Source organism: Canis lupus, chromosome 25 (genome assembly GCF_048164855.1).
Source record: "Canis lupus baileyi chromosome 25, mCanLup2.hap1, whole genome shotgun sequence".
Lineage (NCBI taxonomy): Eukaryota > Metazoa > Chordata > Mammalia > Carnivora > Canidae > Canis > Canis lupus.
The window spans coordinates 9,076,571-9,091,630 of record NC_132862.1 but is presented as its reverse complement, the minus strand read 5'-3'; the positions used below and the strand labels follow the sequence as shown (position 1 = coordinate 9,091,630).

At 42.1% G+C, this 15,060-nt stretch overlaps 1 protein-coding gene across 5 annotated transcripts in view; it reads left to right on the top strand.

Moving 5' to 3' along the window:
• Positions 1–15,060, top strand: part of ANO6 (anoctamin 6) — a 186,210-nt gene that overhangs the window by 45,927 nt on the left and 125,223 nt on the right. The window contains exon 1 of one of the 5 annotated variants that reach the window (XM_072798243.1): positions 11,338–12,481. The exons of the other annotated variants lie outside the window; for them this stretch is intronic. Within the exon in view, the coding sequence (XP_072654344.1) occupies positions 12,472–12,481 (10 nt within the window). The 5' untranslated portion in view covers positions 11,338–12,471. Of the gene's footprint in view, positions 1–11,337; positions 12,482–15,060 lie in introns of those variants that run through there. 5 annotated transcript variants of the gene reach the window in all.

Below are 15,060 nucleotides of genomic sequence, written 5' to 3'. Positions count from 1 at the left end.
GCAAAAGTAATTTCTCTTTGTAGGGCTCAATGTCCTGTGGGTCAAGATCTTATACACAAGGACTTCCCACCCCTATCCTCAGAACAGCGATTTTAGGAAGGGGGTAATTTTCAGGGGGCTTTTGATGCGAATGAAAACGAACTTTCTGTGAACTCACAAGTTGCTGAAGGTGCTTATAACATCCAGGGACTTTTGAATAACATACTTACAAGGGTGTATGGTAGAAATGGAAGGGGGTATGTGGTATTTACCTGAAGACAAAAAGTGGTATGAAGAAAATAATGCTAGTTCATGGAAATACGTTTTAAGGACTAAATTATCTCCTTTATCATACTGCATACACAACTCTGAACCACATTCTGTTAGCATAGATGAATGAAATCCTTTGGCTTCTCCGGAGTCATGTGTCTTTTCAATTCATATTGATTAATTCAATTTGGGTTCAATTGATTAAAAAAAACTATCAGTCTTTTTTTTGTTTTTTGTTTGTTTTTTTACTATTAGTCTTTTGTTGTCCCTATTGACTTAAAGATCATTCTTGATCAGTATCTTATTTTTATCTGAAAACTCTTTCCAAGTTTGCAGTATTTGTGTTTACTCTTAACGGCTGTACCAGAGATTTGTCTCAGGAAGGAGCCAGGCTGTACCAGCATCCCTTTAGCAGAGGTGGCCCGGAGGCCGCGCACAGGGGTAACAGGACATAGCTGTTTTCCTGTTTGGAAGATGCGAAGTTCTTGGAGCTTAAACTGGACTGAGCTGTAGGGTAAACATGAAGGTGATGGTGAGATGCTGCAGCCAGGAGAGAAGAATGACCAGAGTGTGCGGACTCACTCTGAAGTGTTAAGACATCATCGTTTCCTGCTTTACAATCAGGAAGGTGGCAGCGTGCAAGTGAGGCCACTGTGTGTTCGGGGGGATCTTCCTTAAGTATTCTTAGACATTTCAGGAGAAAACGAAGTCACGTAGCTGGAGGTCAAGGTAAAATATTTTAATATTAAAATACTTTTGTTTATTCCGTGGCATATAAAGCGCGAAGTTCGCATGACTTCTTTTTTAAGATGAAATATGAAATTTTAAAGAAGCACCTGGGTCCGGTCTCTCCTTTGCTGCTTTTTGGGTGAAAAAGGAACAGACCGGTGGAAAAAAAAAACTTTTTGCTAAGTAACTCTATCATACTAATTTCAGAGGCCCGGCGGTACATTGTAGAAGAGAAGGGGGATGGGGGAGAGGAGGGTTTATTAACTATGTAAGACACAGTGTTCAGTGTCTCATGTTGTGCCATCAAATCTTTACGACTGCCTTGCAAATTAGCACTTACACATGTTCACAGGTGAGTATATGTCTGTCTGTCTGTCTATCTATCTACCAACCCACTAGGAAGCAGAGCCAAAATTTAAATCCAGGTCTGTCTGATTCCAGGGTCCTTATAATTTTCTAACCAGCACGGCCTCTTACATCATGAGAGTGGAGAAATCTCCAGAAGAGAGTTTTACCATACTGGTAGAAGCGGACTGACTTTAGCTGTCCTTACAGTTGTTAGCATTAATAGGTTATAAGCTTCCGTGACACAGTTAAAAGCATTTCTTCATAATGTCCTCTAAAGTTCTGACTTAAAAAATGGCATGTTGTCATTGCAGTGACACTCAGAGTTCCAGTGTATTCATTGTCATGATTTAAAGAGGGGAAAAGGAATAGTCAGCAATGGCCATTTTGGGCCCAAACACTTAGAGCCCAAACACTCTAAGCCATCATGCATTTGACTTGAAGGAGGCAGCAAAGCAAAATGGTTGATAACTTGCACTTGGTGATGTGATTCCTAGGTTTGCAAATCCTGGCTCTGTTGCCTGCTTAGCTGTGTGATCTTGGGCAAGTCAACTAATCCCTTTGTGCCTTAGTTTCCTTATCAATAAGGCAGGGGCATTAATAACTTGTTTAAACAACTTGCTGTTTTAAAAATTAACACAAGACACGTAAGGAGCTTGGAATATTGTGTGATACAAAGTGCTCGGCAGATGTTGAGCTATTCTTAGTGGGCAAAAACAAGATGCTGCGTGACCCAGCAATTCCACTCCTAGGTGTTGACTTGAGAAATGAAAACCTGCGTCCACAAAAGACTTTCTAGCAAAAGCTTATAGAAGTTTATTCATAAGAGAAGCAACTCAAATGTCCATCCATCAACTGGCAAATGGATAAACTGGTACACGCCCACCATGGAATAGCGGTTGAGTAGCAAAAGGAAGCAGATTACCAATAGAGGCAACGACATGGATAAACCTCGAAAGTGTTAACTCTGAGTCAAAGAAGCCAGATACAAAAGGCTGCATATGATTGGATTCCAGGTATATGACACTTTGAAAAGGCAAAACTATAGAGAGAAATCAGCTCCTTGCTTGCCAGGGACCAGAAGTGAGTGGAGGAAACTGACTATGGAGGGGCAAGAGGAAGCTACGTGACTCTCTGTTAGTCAACATGCACCGGAGTTGGTGTAAACTTTTACCATATATACAAGTTAAACCTCAGATTTAAAAAAAAAAAAAAAAAATTTCCGGTGGCGCAAAATGGCAAATAGGGAGAGAAAAAGGGGTTAGAAACAGTAATCAGAGGTTGCAGAAACTACAGATCCTCTGCAGTTTCAGTGGCTATGTAAGCTGGTGGAATGATTTCGTTAATTTTCTTTTCCTAGGCTGTGAGTTGGAAAAACGTAGAAACCTGTGGAACACTTCTGCCCAAGCATATCTGATTCTCCCCCATGAGCATTGGTCGAACAATCCATTTCTTCTAAGCCTCCCCATGAGAGCTGCCCTTATTTCTCTTTGCATGGGGATCTCCTGGGTTGCTTTCTGGGAGAATCCTGAAGGAGGGAGGGCTGGCCATGTGATGAGGCCTTCATGGAGACAGAGCGTTGGTGTTCTGGATGAACTGACTTACTATTCCAGATTACTAAATAGCCTGAGTGCATTTGTGGGTAAGGAATGTTATCTCAGAGCATTGTTCATTCATCATGAGTCATGGAGGCCCTGGCCCCTTATCTTGGAGCTCTTGCTTATCTTAGCAGCACTGGGCACAGCTGACCACTCCCTCCTTCCTGAAATTCTTTATTTGGCTTCTGTGATGCTGTTCTGTTTTCATTCTCCTTGCAACTCCCTTGTTTTTTCTGTCTCCCCTACTGGATCCTCCTCTCCCTAGTCCTGGCCTCTAACTTTTGAGTGCCAGTGGCTTTGTTCTCTGACTGCTTCCCGTCTCGGCTCACTACTTAGGTGATACTCATTTCCAGAGCTTTAAATACCATCTGTATGGTGAAGACTCCCATATCATACATATCCCCAGGCCCTGTCTCTCCCTGGTTCTTCATCTGCTGGCTTAGACGAGTCACTTGGTTGTCTACTGGACATCCCAAACATGGCACAGGCAAAACCAACTTCTCATTTGTTTTCTAAACCTACAGGTCTTCCGTTGTTCCTCATCTTGGCAGTGACTCCATCCAGTTGCTCAGGCCCCCAAACCCGAAGTCTTCCTGGACTTTTTTTCACACCTCATATTAGACCCATTAGCATCTATCCCAAATCCAAGCACTCCTCATCTCCCATCCCACACCTACACCCAATCCCAGGCCACCACCACCACCACTTCTTGCTAGGACTTTGGAATCACTTCCCCAGCCCCTTTCCTGCCTCTACTCCTTACCTTGTGGTCGGAGTTCACACAGCAGCCATGAGAGTTCTCTGTTTCCTACTTTTATACTATCTGTAGTGGCTCCTCTACAAACAATATAAAGTCCATATACTGTACGGCCCCCGCCACCTCCCTGTCCCCATCTCTTCTCTCTCTGCCCATTTCTCAAGGTGCTCCAGCCACACCAGCCTCTCACAGACCCTTGACATGCCACCCTCCAGCCTGGAATGCTGTTCTCCTCCTCCTCTCCACCTGCTCTCACCTCCCAAGCCCTTCCTGTCTGGGATTCTTGCTCTTCCACTTCACTCAGTTCTCCCTCAGACGTTACCCTTCAGAGCTGGCTGGCCTACCTGACTCCCCTATCTAAAATATCATGGGTACTGTCCATTCCTTCATCTGCTTCACTTGACTTCCAAGCATTTCTCTCTCCCTGAAGTTACGTCTGTATTTGTTTATTGCCTCTGTCCCCTAGTAGATCCTAAGCTGCATAAGAACACTGTTTTGGTGCTCAGTAAGTGTTTTTTGAACGATTGAAAGAATAAATGAATTAATGCTCAGGTATCCCTATATTAAAAATTAAAGAACCAAACACCTTCCTAAACCCGAGTGCTCCTCTCCATCTCTCACCCCATTTCTTGGGTCCTTCATTAAGGCAGAATTTCTAAAATATTTCCTAGATCTATTACAGTTCTTCACTACTCATTTTTCTCTTTGCTCTGATCTGCTGTCTTTTCCCATCCCTCTTCTGAAATTTCTCAGGGTCACTCAAGCTCTGTGTGTTGCCGCTTCTAATAGATACATTCCTATCCTGTCTTACTAGATCCTGTGTTTAGTTTTATTATAGAGTGTAAGTTCCCTGAAAAGGGACTTTTTCTGTGGTGTTGTCTGTTCTATCTTCTGTACATAGTAGGTGCCAGAACTGGGCTTATGTTTATATGTGTCATGTCATGAGATGTTTGACATGAGTCTACACTTCCATTTCTTTTTAAGGGAAAAAATATATTATTATTATTATTATTATTATTATTATTATTATTGCTTTTGTCATGGTGTCATATAATTATAACATTTACATAAGTAGAGAATTAAGTAATACAAGATTTGTTATGAAGAAGAGCAGCCTCTCCCCTTCCATTTTATGCTCCCCAGATGCAAGTGTTTTCAACTTCAGCTGATATTTTGGTAATTACTTCTATGTCTTTAATTAATGTAATCGTATTGTTACTCATCTGTTTTTTAGTTTTAGGGATTATCTATTGATGAAAAAGTGAGTATTTGGCTGGGGTTCATCCACCCCGTTCCCCTCTTACACAAATTTCTCAACCACCATCCTTCCGGTTGTAATTCTGTTGTAATTTTGCTAAGATCAATATGCAGTGCTTACTTTAATACTTTCCAAAGATGAGCCCCGTAATATAGTTTAATTACTTTTCCTCTCAAGACTGCATAGCAGATATTTTTTTCTTATCTCTTCATTTTGGGTGTACTTTAGGAATATATTCAACCTTAGACTCCACCGTAGTTGTAACTCTCTCAGTTGGTCAACCACATCGAGAATGTACCAGATTCATCTTTCTGGGGAAATTTCTCTCAGACCTTCTGATCTTGTCTCTGCCTAGGTTGCTTCCTTGGCCCCAAAACAGCTAGGGCTTCTCCTTCACCACCCTCCTGAGGACTCCTTTTGCCTTCTTGTATTGGCGCCACTGATCTCTTGAAATGAATGATTTATTCTTTCTTGGTTTACTACTTCATTTTGGTTGCACAATCTCCAGTTCCTTATGGAGAAAGAGCGTAAGAAGAGAGAATTTTGTGAGACATGCAGGTCTGACAGTGCCTTTGTTCTCCCTGGCTTTTAGCTGATGGCTTGACTATAGTTCTTGGATAGAAATCATCTCTTCCCAGAATTTTGAAACCTCTGCCTTCCAGTGTTGCTCTTGAGAAGTTCTCGCCTTTTGGACTTAAAACCCTTTGTATGAAAACTATTTCTGGAAATTCCATAATAAAGTAGTTGGTGTAGGTCTGTTTGCATTTAATATGCCGGAAGCGCATCCTATTTGCTATGCAAATCCTGTCCCCCTCCTACTTATCTTTAAAGGAAAAGCAGTATCCTTCATTTTTGGGAGAAAGATGTCCCTCAATTCTAGAAAAAAAAAAAAATGCCTTTCAATTTTGGGATATTTCTTCCATTTATAATCACTGCCCCTCCATTTTCTTTGATGATGAACACTCTATTATCTGGATATTGGCTCTCTTGAATTGGCCCCCAAACTTTCCATCTTTCCTATTTTCCCTTTCTGTCTTTCCATTCAACTTTTGTGGACATTTCCTGAATCATATCTTTCAAGCCTTCTATTGAATTTTCAATCTGCCATCACTTTAATTTCTAAGTGTTTTTTTTTTTTTTTTTTTTAAGATTTTTATTTATTTATTCATGAGAGACACAGAGAGGCAGAGACACAGAGGGAGAAGCAGACTCCCTGAGGGAGCCTGATGTGGGACTAGATCCTGGGAGTCCGGGATCATACCCTGAGCTGAAAAGGCAGATGCTCAAACGCTGAGCCACGCAGGCGTCCCTAATTTCTAAGAGTTAATATTTTTATTTCTCCCACTCTCTCTCACTTTGATAATGTCTTGTCCTTATTTCATGAGTGTACTTTTCTCAGATAACTGAAGACGCTGAGATTTTTGTTTTTTGCTTTGATTTTTATTTTTTTAAATTTCTTCATCCTGTGATTTTCTAAGTTGCTTTGCTTTTTCTCTGTTAGATGCTTTCCCTAATATCCACTAAGTCTTTGTTATTCCCTCCTGTTTTAGATCAGCTATCTAAAAAAGATGACTAGAGGTTCTTTGCTGGCAGATTGGGTTTAGCTTCATTCGAGGCGGGGCTGCTTGTTTTTGGTTTGTTTAGGAAATCCTGATGTGTTTTTAGGTTGTTTGTTTGTTTGTTGAGCTGACCAGATCCTCCAGAGAAAAGAGGACTAGTAAGAAAGCCAAGTACAAGGCTGGGGTATTTCAACATTCAGCAGTAGTGTTTTGTGTAATCTCTCTTCAGTGTGAAATCCCAGTCCTCAACTATGCCTAGAATCCTCTGGTCCAAAGATCCCTTGTTGACTCTTTTCAGGGAATACATTCTCGGTCTTTTCCTAGATGGGGTCTGGGAGTTCAAAGGCAGTTACTTTCTCCACGGAGTGAGGGAGAGAACCTGGGGTCTTTCTACTTCTTAAACAGATTTGCAGCCAATTCTCTGCCCATCTTCACCTCCACTTCCAGAGGAACCTGGTGCTGCCAGTCCCTCAGCCTCTTGAGGGTTTATCATTTAAATGACATTGCTTCTAGGTAGTCCTAGTTTTGGATTGAGCTTTCTCCAGTCTGCTTAGCTAGTCTCCACTTAACTACTTGCTCTCCATCTTCCAAAATTGTGTTACCATCTCTTCTACTTTGCCCTTTTTATCAGTTTATGTCCCAGTGGTGTTTGAGGAGGGAGCAGGACTCAATGCAGGTGTTTAGTACTCCACCTTTATTTATTTATTTATAAGATTTTATTTATATATTTATTTAAGAGAGCAAGAACAGAGCGGGTGGGAGGGGCTGAAGGAGAGGGAGAAGCAGGCTCCCCGATGAGGGGCTGGATCCCAGGATCCTGGGATCATAACCATAACCTGAGCTGAAGGAGGACACTTAACTGACTGAGCCACCCAGGAGCTCCTAGTACTTCCACCTTTAAATGAAGGCCTCACGTGACACGTTTTTCTTTGTCATTTATGAGGCATTTGATCACACTGTGAAATGGGAGTTCTTTGTAAATTGTGAATCCATTTTCACTGGCTTTAGTTCTTCCCTTTAGCTACTGTTAGGGTTGAGTACAGTGGCAAGTTCCCTGAACCAGGAGTTAAGAAGCTTGGGTCCTCTTCCCAGATTTAATACTTAATTCTGGGCATCCTCTCTCACCATGATTTTTGTTGTGCCCAAGACTGCGAATCTGAGAAACCACCAAGGAGCCAACACCGATGCAAGCGCACGAGGGTTTATTAGCAAGCTCGAGCTTGGGTCCAAGTATACCCGACACAGCGGAGCAGGGACTTGGACCTCGAAGTGAGTTACAGCTGGGTTTTTTATAGGCTGGTCTAGGGGATTTTCAGAAGGGGTGGAAGAATTTCTCCAAGTTCTGTTTACATTCTGATGTGGGGCTTTCAAGGGCATTGAGCTCTGTTCTTACTCTAATATGAGACTTTCTACTATGGGCGTGGGCTCTGTTGTCTTTCTGATATGGGATTACCTGCCGAGGACATTGAGGACATTCTGCAGTTTTTCCCATAAAGTTCAGCTCTTATTCACAGGGGCCTAAGATGGCTGTACTTGAGCTAATGCTAAATTTTAGGTGGGATGGCCTTAATTTTTCTCGGCCTCCACAATTTTCTCATCGGTCAGTCCAAGAGATTGAAGTCAGATGATTTTAGGATCTCTTTTTTACTCAAAGACTGATTTTATGTCTAAGAAGTTGGGATGATCATGTGTAACTGAACACCTGATTTGGAAATAGAGTCGCAGCAGCCTGCCAGAGAAATGCAGAAGCGAAACTTCTCCTTGGTTTGTCGTTCAGTCTCTGACTCTGGTATCTTTAAAGTCTCAATGAAATTGCAACCCACGTTTCATGAACAAGAAACTGTTAAAAATTCTGATTTTTTTTTCCTCTAGGGTCTTTTCAGCTGATGGTAGTTCAGCTGCAAAGCCTACTTGGATCCATGTCCTTGATAGGGAGAGAAAGTGTTAGTGTTGAGCCAGAAAAATGGAGAAGATAATAGAGAAAGAGGTCTGGTTTCTTTCCTTTCCACCCTTTAGCAGGGATGGCCATTCTCGGTAGCAACCCCACCAGGAAGCGTGTCCTTCCCATCCGGGCCATGTGTGAGTAGATAAAAGCCACATCTGTATTTTCTCTCTCTTCCACATTGTGGTTTCTTGTTAGATGGAAAGACTGAGTGGACATTGTATGTCACTGTGGTTTTGACTGGCTGGTTTGATCACAAGCCATTGTGCTCAGCAGTGGTCAGTACAGTGACTGAGGAGAATATGTGATCTGTGAGGCCAGTGACCCTGTGGGCCGGAGGCCAAGGTGAGGTTCCTTAGGGCAGCACTTTCCAGACTGAGCTGCACACCAGAGCCACCAGAGTGCCCAGTTACTGACGTGGAATCTCTGTGGGGTGGGGCATAGGAATCCTTTTGTCAGAGTTTCCCAGGTTAGTAGGGATACACTTGCTTCTTATACTGACTCTGGGGACCTGTTGTCTTACGGATGGGAGGCCAAAAAGAAAATTGGACTCTTGAGCATTTGCAGAGCTCGGGATGAAAATCCCAGAACAGAAACTGAACCTTGCACACCTGGCCAGCGGACATGCGTATCAGTCCTGGAAAGGATTTCATACTCTCACTGCTTTCCTCATGTCCTTATTTCATACCCTTTCCCCTCATTCTTAGTAGATCATCTTCTTAAATCACAGAGGGAGTGGAAACTTTCGGGGGACAATGCCTCCACTCCCTTTCTTCCCTCAAAAAAAAATGTGCATGTATGTAATACACATATAAACTTATGTTCACACTTAACTTTGCTTCTCTGATTAAGGTTAACCCGTCTACCTATGCCTCTCTCCATCAGTGACCCCTCCTGTGTATTTTTCCTTCACTCTTTTCCATCAACATTTGTGTGTGCATGTGAATATGTAATATATGTAATATGAGTACATGCTTCATCTTCCAGAACAAGGCACAGCAAACAAAACTCTACCTGCCTCAACTGTGGCCAGCCTAGGTTCTTCTGTGTCTCATTCAGAAGCTCATTCAGCCCGCCAGTCTGTATTTATTAGAGTCAGGAATGTGCACAGACTGGCTAGGCACTGAGCTTCAGCATCAGACTACACAGACATAACCCCTGCTCTCATGATGCTTATAGTCTCTTTGTAACCAGACTCCTTTAAAAATTATTGTTCTTAGGAGGCCTGAGTGGCTCAGTGATTGAGCATCTGCCTTTGGCTCAGGGCGTGATCCCAGGGTCCTGGGATCAAGTCCCACATCGGGCTCCCCACAGACAGCCTATGTCTCTGCCTCTCTCTCTGGCCTCCCATGAATAAATAAATTTTTTTTTTAAATTATTGTTCTTACTTTGGCCGTTACAGAAATAACACATGCTTGTGTTCATAAATTTTGAAGTAGCTTCCTAATGGGAAGCTACTAAAAGGTTTAATGCAGAAGAGTATTGGGTCAGAATTTCATTTTCAAAGTTCACTTAGGCTGCTGAAAGGAGAATGGATTGGGGGGGGTGCGGGGAGAACTGTTGGCAGGTGATTGGTCAGGAAATTTCTGTTCTAGCCCCGGTCAGGGTTGCTTGACATTGTAAGATGGAAAGAGGAACACAGACTGAAGTTATATTCAGAAGCATAGGATGGTGAATGTTTGGCTGTGAGGATGAAGAGGAGAGGGGAGTCCAGGATGATACCCAGGTTTCTGGCTTGACCAGCTGCATAGATGGTAGTGCCCTTTACAGAGACAAGAAATCATGGAGGAAGAAGTGTGTGTGTGTGTAAACATAAATCCCGTGTGAACATTCTGTGAGTGTGAGATGTCTAGGAAGTTTCCAAGTGGAGGTGTCACAGAAGAAGTTGGATGTATGAATCTGGAATCAAGAGACCACCTGAACTAGAATAATGCATTTGGAACCTTTTATCTAAAGCTGTTAACAGATGCCAGGGATAAATTACAGAGGAGTAGGCCGTAGGTGGAACCCTGAATATTTTCAGAAGTAAAGCTCCAATCAGGGAGGAGGCGCCAACAGAGGGGTGGATGAACTTGTAAGAGAAGAGAGTCTTTGAAAGAAGTCATGGTCAGCTGTGTCAAAGGTTGCTGAGATGTCAGATAAGGCCAAAATGTAAAATAGATGTTGGGTCTCGGGATGACCTGAGCCAGTCAGGTGGTAGGTGGCCAGAGGCTGGTCCCTACAGGAGGGGTGCTTGCTCACGCAGAGCTGTGGCAGTAAGATTAAGGATTTTGGACTATGTTGTAATACGGCAGATTCAGTGGAAAAGGCTGATGAAGTTGTTCTTTTCCTTCTTACGATAGCTTTTTATCTTATGATTGCCTCTTATCTTTATTGTTTTGTTTTGATTATCAGAGTAGTATGTACTCATTGTAAAAGTTTTAAGCATTAAAAAATATGACTGAGAATAATCTCTATAACTGCATTCCCTCCTGACTACCATTACTAGTTTGAGGCATAGCCTTTCAGATTCTTCTATGCATATGCTATCACATACCACATCGGTGCATATTTACTTGTCTAAAATTGGATTTATTGCCATATAGTCTGCAGAAGCCTGTATTTTCACCTGTGTGTGTTTGGTCAAACACCTAATCACATGAATATATACAGTTTTCTATCATGTTGTGATAGATTCTCTGGATATTTGGGTTTTATTTAGACATCTTTGCCTTCTGAAACATGATGCTACACTGAACATACATGTAGATATTTATTTGTGCATTCCTTACATATATGTGTGTACAGGGATTTCTGTGGAACAGGTTCCAAAAATGGAGCTGTGGAGTCAAATGGAGCATGTGGAGCATGTGCATTTAACGTTTTGATAGTGTGACAGTGGCCAAGGCAAGGGGCTTTTTCTTTCTTTCTTTTTCCTTTCTTAAGATGGAAGAAATTGAAAAAAAAAAAAAAAGATGGAAGAAATTGGAGCATGAAAAATATCGACGAGGGGCAAATATCTTACTTTGGCCGTTACAGAAATAACACATGAAGAGTAGATCAAAGTCACAGGAATAAAGTGCTGGATGTCCTATAGTAAGATGGGTACCAAGGCATGGGGAGGGGCTTTAGGCCAAGGAGGATGAGCAGGTGGGGAGCAGGGTCCTCCGTCACTGCTGCAGCCCCAGAGCCTCGACCAGTGCTGGCACATGGCAGGCAGCCAAGAAATACTTGTTGTTTGAATGAATAAATGAATGTAGTTCGGCGGCAGTGGAACTGCATGATATTTCTCTCTAAAAGCATCTAGTTTTCCACTTCCTCTATAAAACAGAAGGTGAAGAGATCTTACTGAAACTGGCAAAGGAGAAGTTGGAGATTTGAAGGCCCGTCTTGCTTAGCGAACCCAGTTGCCCAAGTCAAGTAGGACTCCGAGACAGGGCGTCTCTAAATTTCCCTCCAGTTGGGAAAGGCCTGTTGATTCTGAGGCCCTAAGACCCCATCTATCTGTTCATCCCCATTACCACCATCCTGTTAGTTCCAGCCTGGATTTTCTTTTTTCTTTTCTTTTCTTTTCTTTTCTTTTCTTTTCTTTTCTTTTCTTTTCTTTTCTTTTCTTTTCTTTTCTTTTCTTTTCTTTTCTTTTCTTTTCTTTTTCTTTTCTTTTCTTTTCTTTCTTTTCTTTTCTTTTCTTTTCTTTTTTTCTTTTTTTTTTTTGAAAGATTTATTTTTATTTATTTATGATAGAGAGAGAGAAAGGCAGAGAGGCAGAGACACAGGCGGAGGGAGAAGAAGGCTCCATGCCAGGAGCCCAAAGCGGGACTCGATCCCGGGACTCCAGGATCGCACCCTGGGCCAAAGGCAGGCACGAAACCACTGAGCCACCCAGGGATCCCCGAGCCTGGATTTTCTTATGAGAGCAGCCTCTTAAATGATCTCCGATCTCCTCTTGTATATCACTCAGAACTCGATTTAGAGACCACCTCCTGCAACCCCCAGCCAGGACGGCTCTGGAGTGCCTTCAGCGTCCCTGCCCTGTGTAGCAGCTGTCCCCCTGGATGGCCAATTGTATGTTGTTGCTGTTTTTACCTAAAACCTTCATATATAAATATCTTTTTTTTTTCATATATAAATATCTTAATGGACAATTTTACGAGACCTGTAGTGCTTAGCTGGTGTTGCATGCTACATAAATGATTGGTATTATTTTGTGTGAAAGCTCGATGCTTATATAAATTTGGTACACAGAAAGTGGGGACAAGGACAAAAGCAGACATGAGATGAACTCCTAAGGGATGGGTAATTTAAGACATTTGATCCTGGAACAAGCCTCAGGATTATTACTCCCTAGGGAAAGGCATTCTGCTTTAAGTGTCATTTGTATTAGTTATTTCTGTAATTAGCATGTTAAGTGCATATTTTGAGAAAATTTAAATACCTTGCATCTCTAAGGTGATTTAACTATGTTCCAACGATCTATTTATTTTTAAAATTTCAAATAACTACTTTGTGGTATTTTCTAGAATGGAAAAGCTTGAGTCTCTTAAACTGCATCTGGCCAGCTGGAGGATAATCACATGATGAAGTCCCTGATGGGATTCTAAAAGAAATGGCCTTCCAACGCATTAAGTAAAGAGCTCCCAAATTAGGACTGGAATGTTCCTGTGTGGTTCCACTTGTCTTTCCACCCCCATCACCATTCCCAGCCTCATCTACACTGGGGAGAGTAATGGGAGGTCCTTACTAGCTGGCAACTGAACTAGTGTTTCAAATTACAGAATCAGAGTGTAATGAAAGAGACACCCGGACTTGGTTATTTTTCTGTGGTGCAGAGGGCCTGGGTTTAATGCCTGGGACCACCTGGAGAGGTGCTTGTCTGATGTGAGGGATGCTTCTGGGTAACTCAGTTGATTACAGGTCTGCCTGCCTTTGGCTCAGGTCATGATTCCAGGGTCCTGGGATCCACTCTGTGTTGGGCTCCCTCTGCCTCTGCCTGCTGCTTCCTTGCTTGTACGCGCTGTCTCTCTTTCTGTCAAATAAATGGATAAAATCTTAAAAAAAAATTCCCATACATTCAAAAATTAAGTAATGAGTATGATTTGGAAATACTTAAATAGGGCAGCCTGGTGGCTCAGTGGTTTAGCACCGCCTTCAGCCCAGGGCCTGATCTTGGAGTCCCAGGATCGAGTCCCATGTCAGGCTCCCTGCATGGAGCCCGCTTCTTTCTCTGCCTGTGTCTCTGCCTCTCTCTCTGTGTGTCTCTCATGAATGAATAAATAAAATCTTAAGGAAAAAAAAAAAGAAAGAAAGAATATGATAGAGAATGCGTAAAAATGGGATTTACATGTTTCTTGAGTTCTCTTCACGGTCTCTTAAGTATTAGACTGAATTTACAGACAGCTTCCTAATTTTTGATATAACAGAACATTTAATAAAGTGCTGTCGGCGCTCTTATTTCTTGAGATACTCTGAAGGCTGTGTGTCTTAAAAAAAAATGAAAGTTTCAAACATATCATTTTCTCCCTCTCTCTATATATAATACTTGTAGCTGATACTCATCTAGTGTTTACTATGTGCAGGCACCATGCTAAACATTTCACACACCACATCTTCAAAACAACCCCGAGGGGAAGTACTATCATTCCTAGTTTTCAGGTGTAGACTTTGAAGCATAGAAAGATTGACTAAACTGGCCAAAGTCACATAGTGAGGAAGTGGTGGGTCTGGGATTTGAAATCAGGTCTATCTAATTCCAGCAGCCAGCCTGATAGAAGTTATGCATCCATTTGGTAAGTCATTCAGATAATTATGGAGTTCCTAACGCATCCCAGATACTGTTCTAGGTGCTTGGGATTCAGCTACCCGCAAACTCCCTCATGGGATTCACTTAATATGTAATAATGAAGTTATTATTAATTACTAAAGGAAAGCACAGTAGGGCAAGGTGGTGCAGAACAGTAGCTGTATCATTGGGCTGTTAATGTTAGGATTTCAGGGACAGCCTCTCTGAGGCAGGCATATTGAACATCGACTTGAATGATGAGAGAGAGCAAGCTACCGAAGGCCAAGGGACAGTGTGTAATATGGCTTCAAGCCTAGCCTATAGGCTCCTGGGTTTAAATTCTGATTCGCTTGCTCATTAGCTGTGTGTCTGTGGACAAAATGCTTGACTTGCCTGTGCATCTTCATCAGTGACATAAAGGTAATTGCAATATTTATTTTTTAGCTTATAGGGCTGTCATGAGGATGAAATGGGCTCATGTATAAAAATCTTAGCTATAAAACAGACATTGGAATATAAGGACTCTCGAAGTGTTAGCTGGTATTTTTTAGGCACTATGGGAATTGTGGGAAGTAGCTGCTTTATGGATCTGTTATTTAACTGGTAGCTTAAATCAAAATCTGGATGGACTTTGAAAATTCAGCGGAGAGGACTCATTGAGGAGTTAAATGTAAGCGTATGAAGCAAAGGAGCCAGGGATGACTCCAGTAATTTTGATCTGATTAATTTACTGGATTTGGGGTCCATTTATTAAGATGGGGAAGACTGGGGGTGGGGGTGCATAGCAAGCCTTTTTGCTGGAGAGAAGGCAAAGTAGAGGGTGGAAATCAAGAACTTGGCTTGTCGTTAAGATTGAGACACTTCT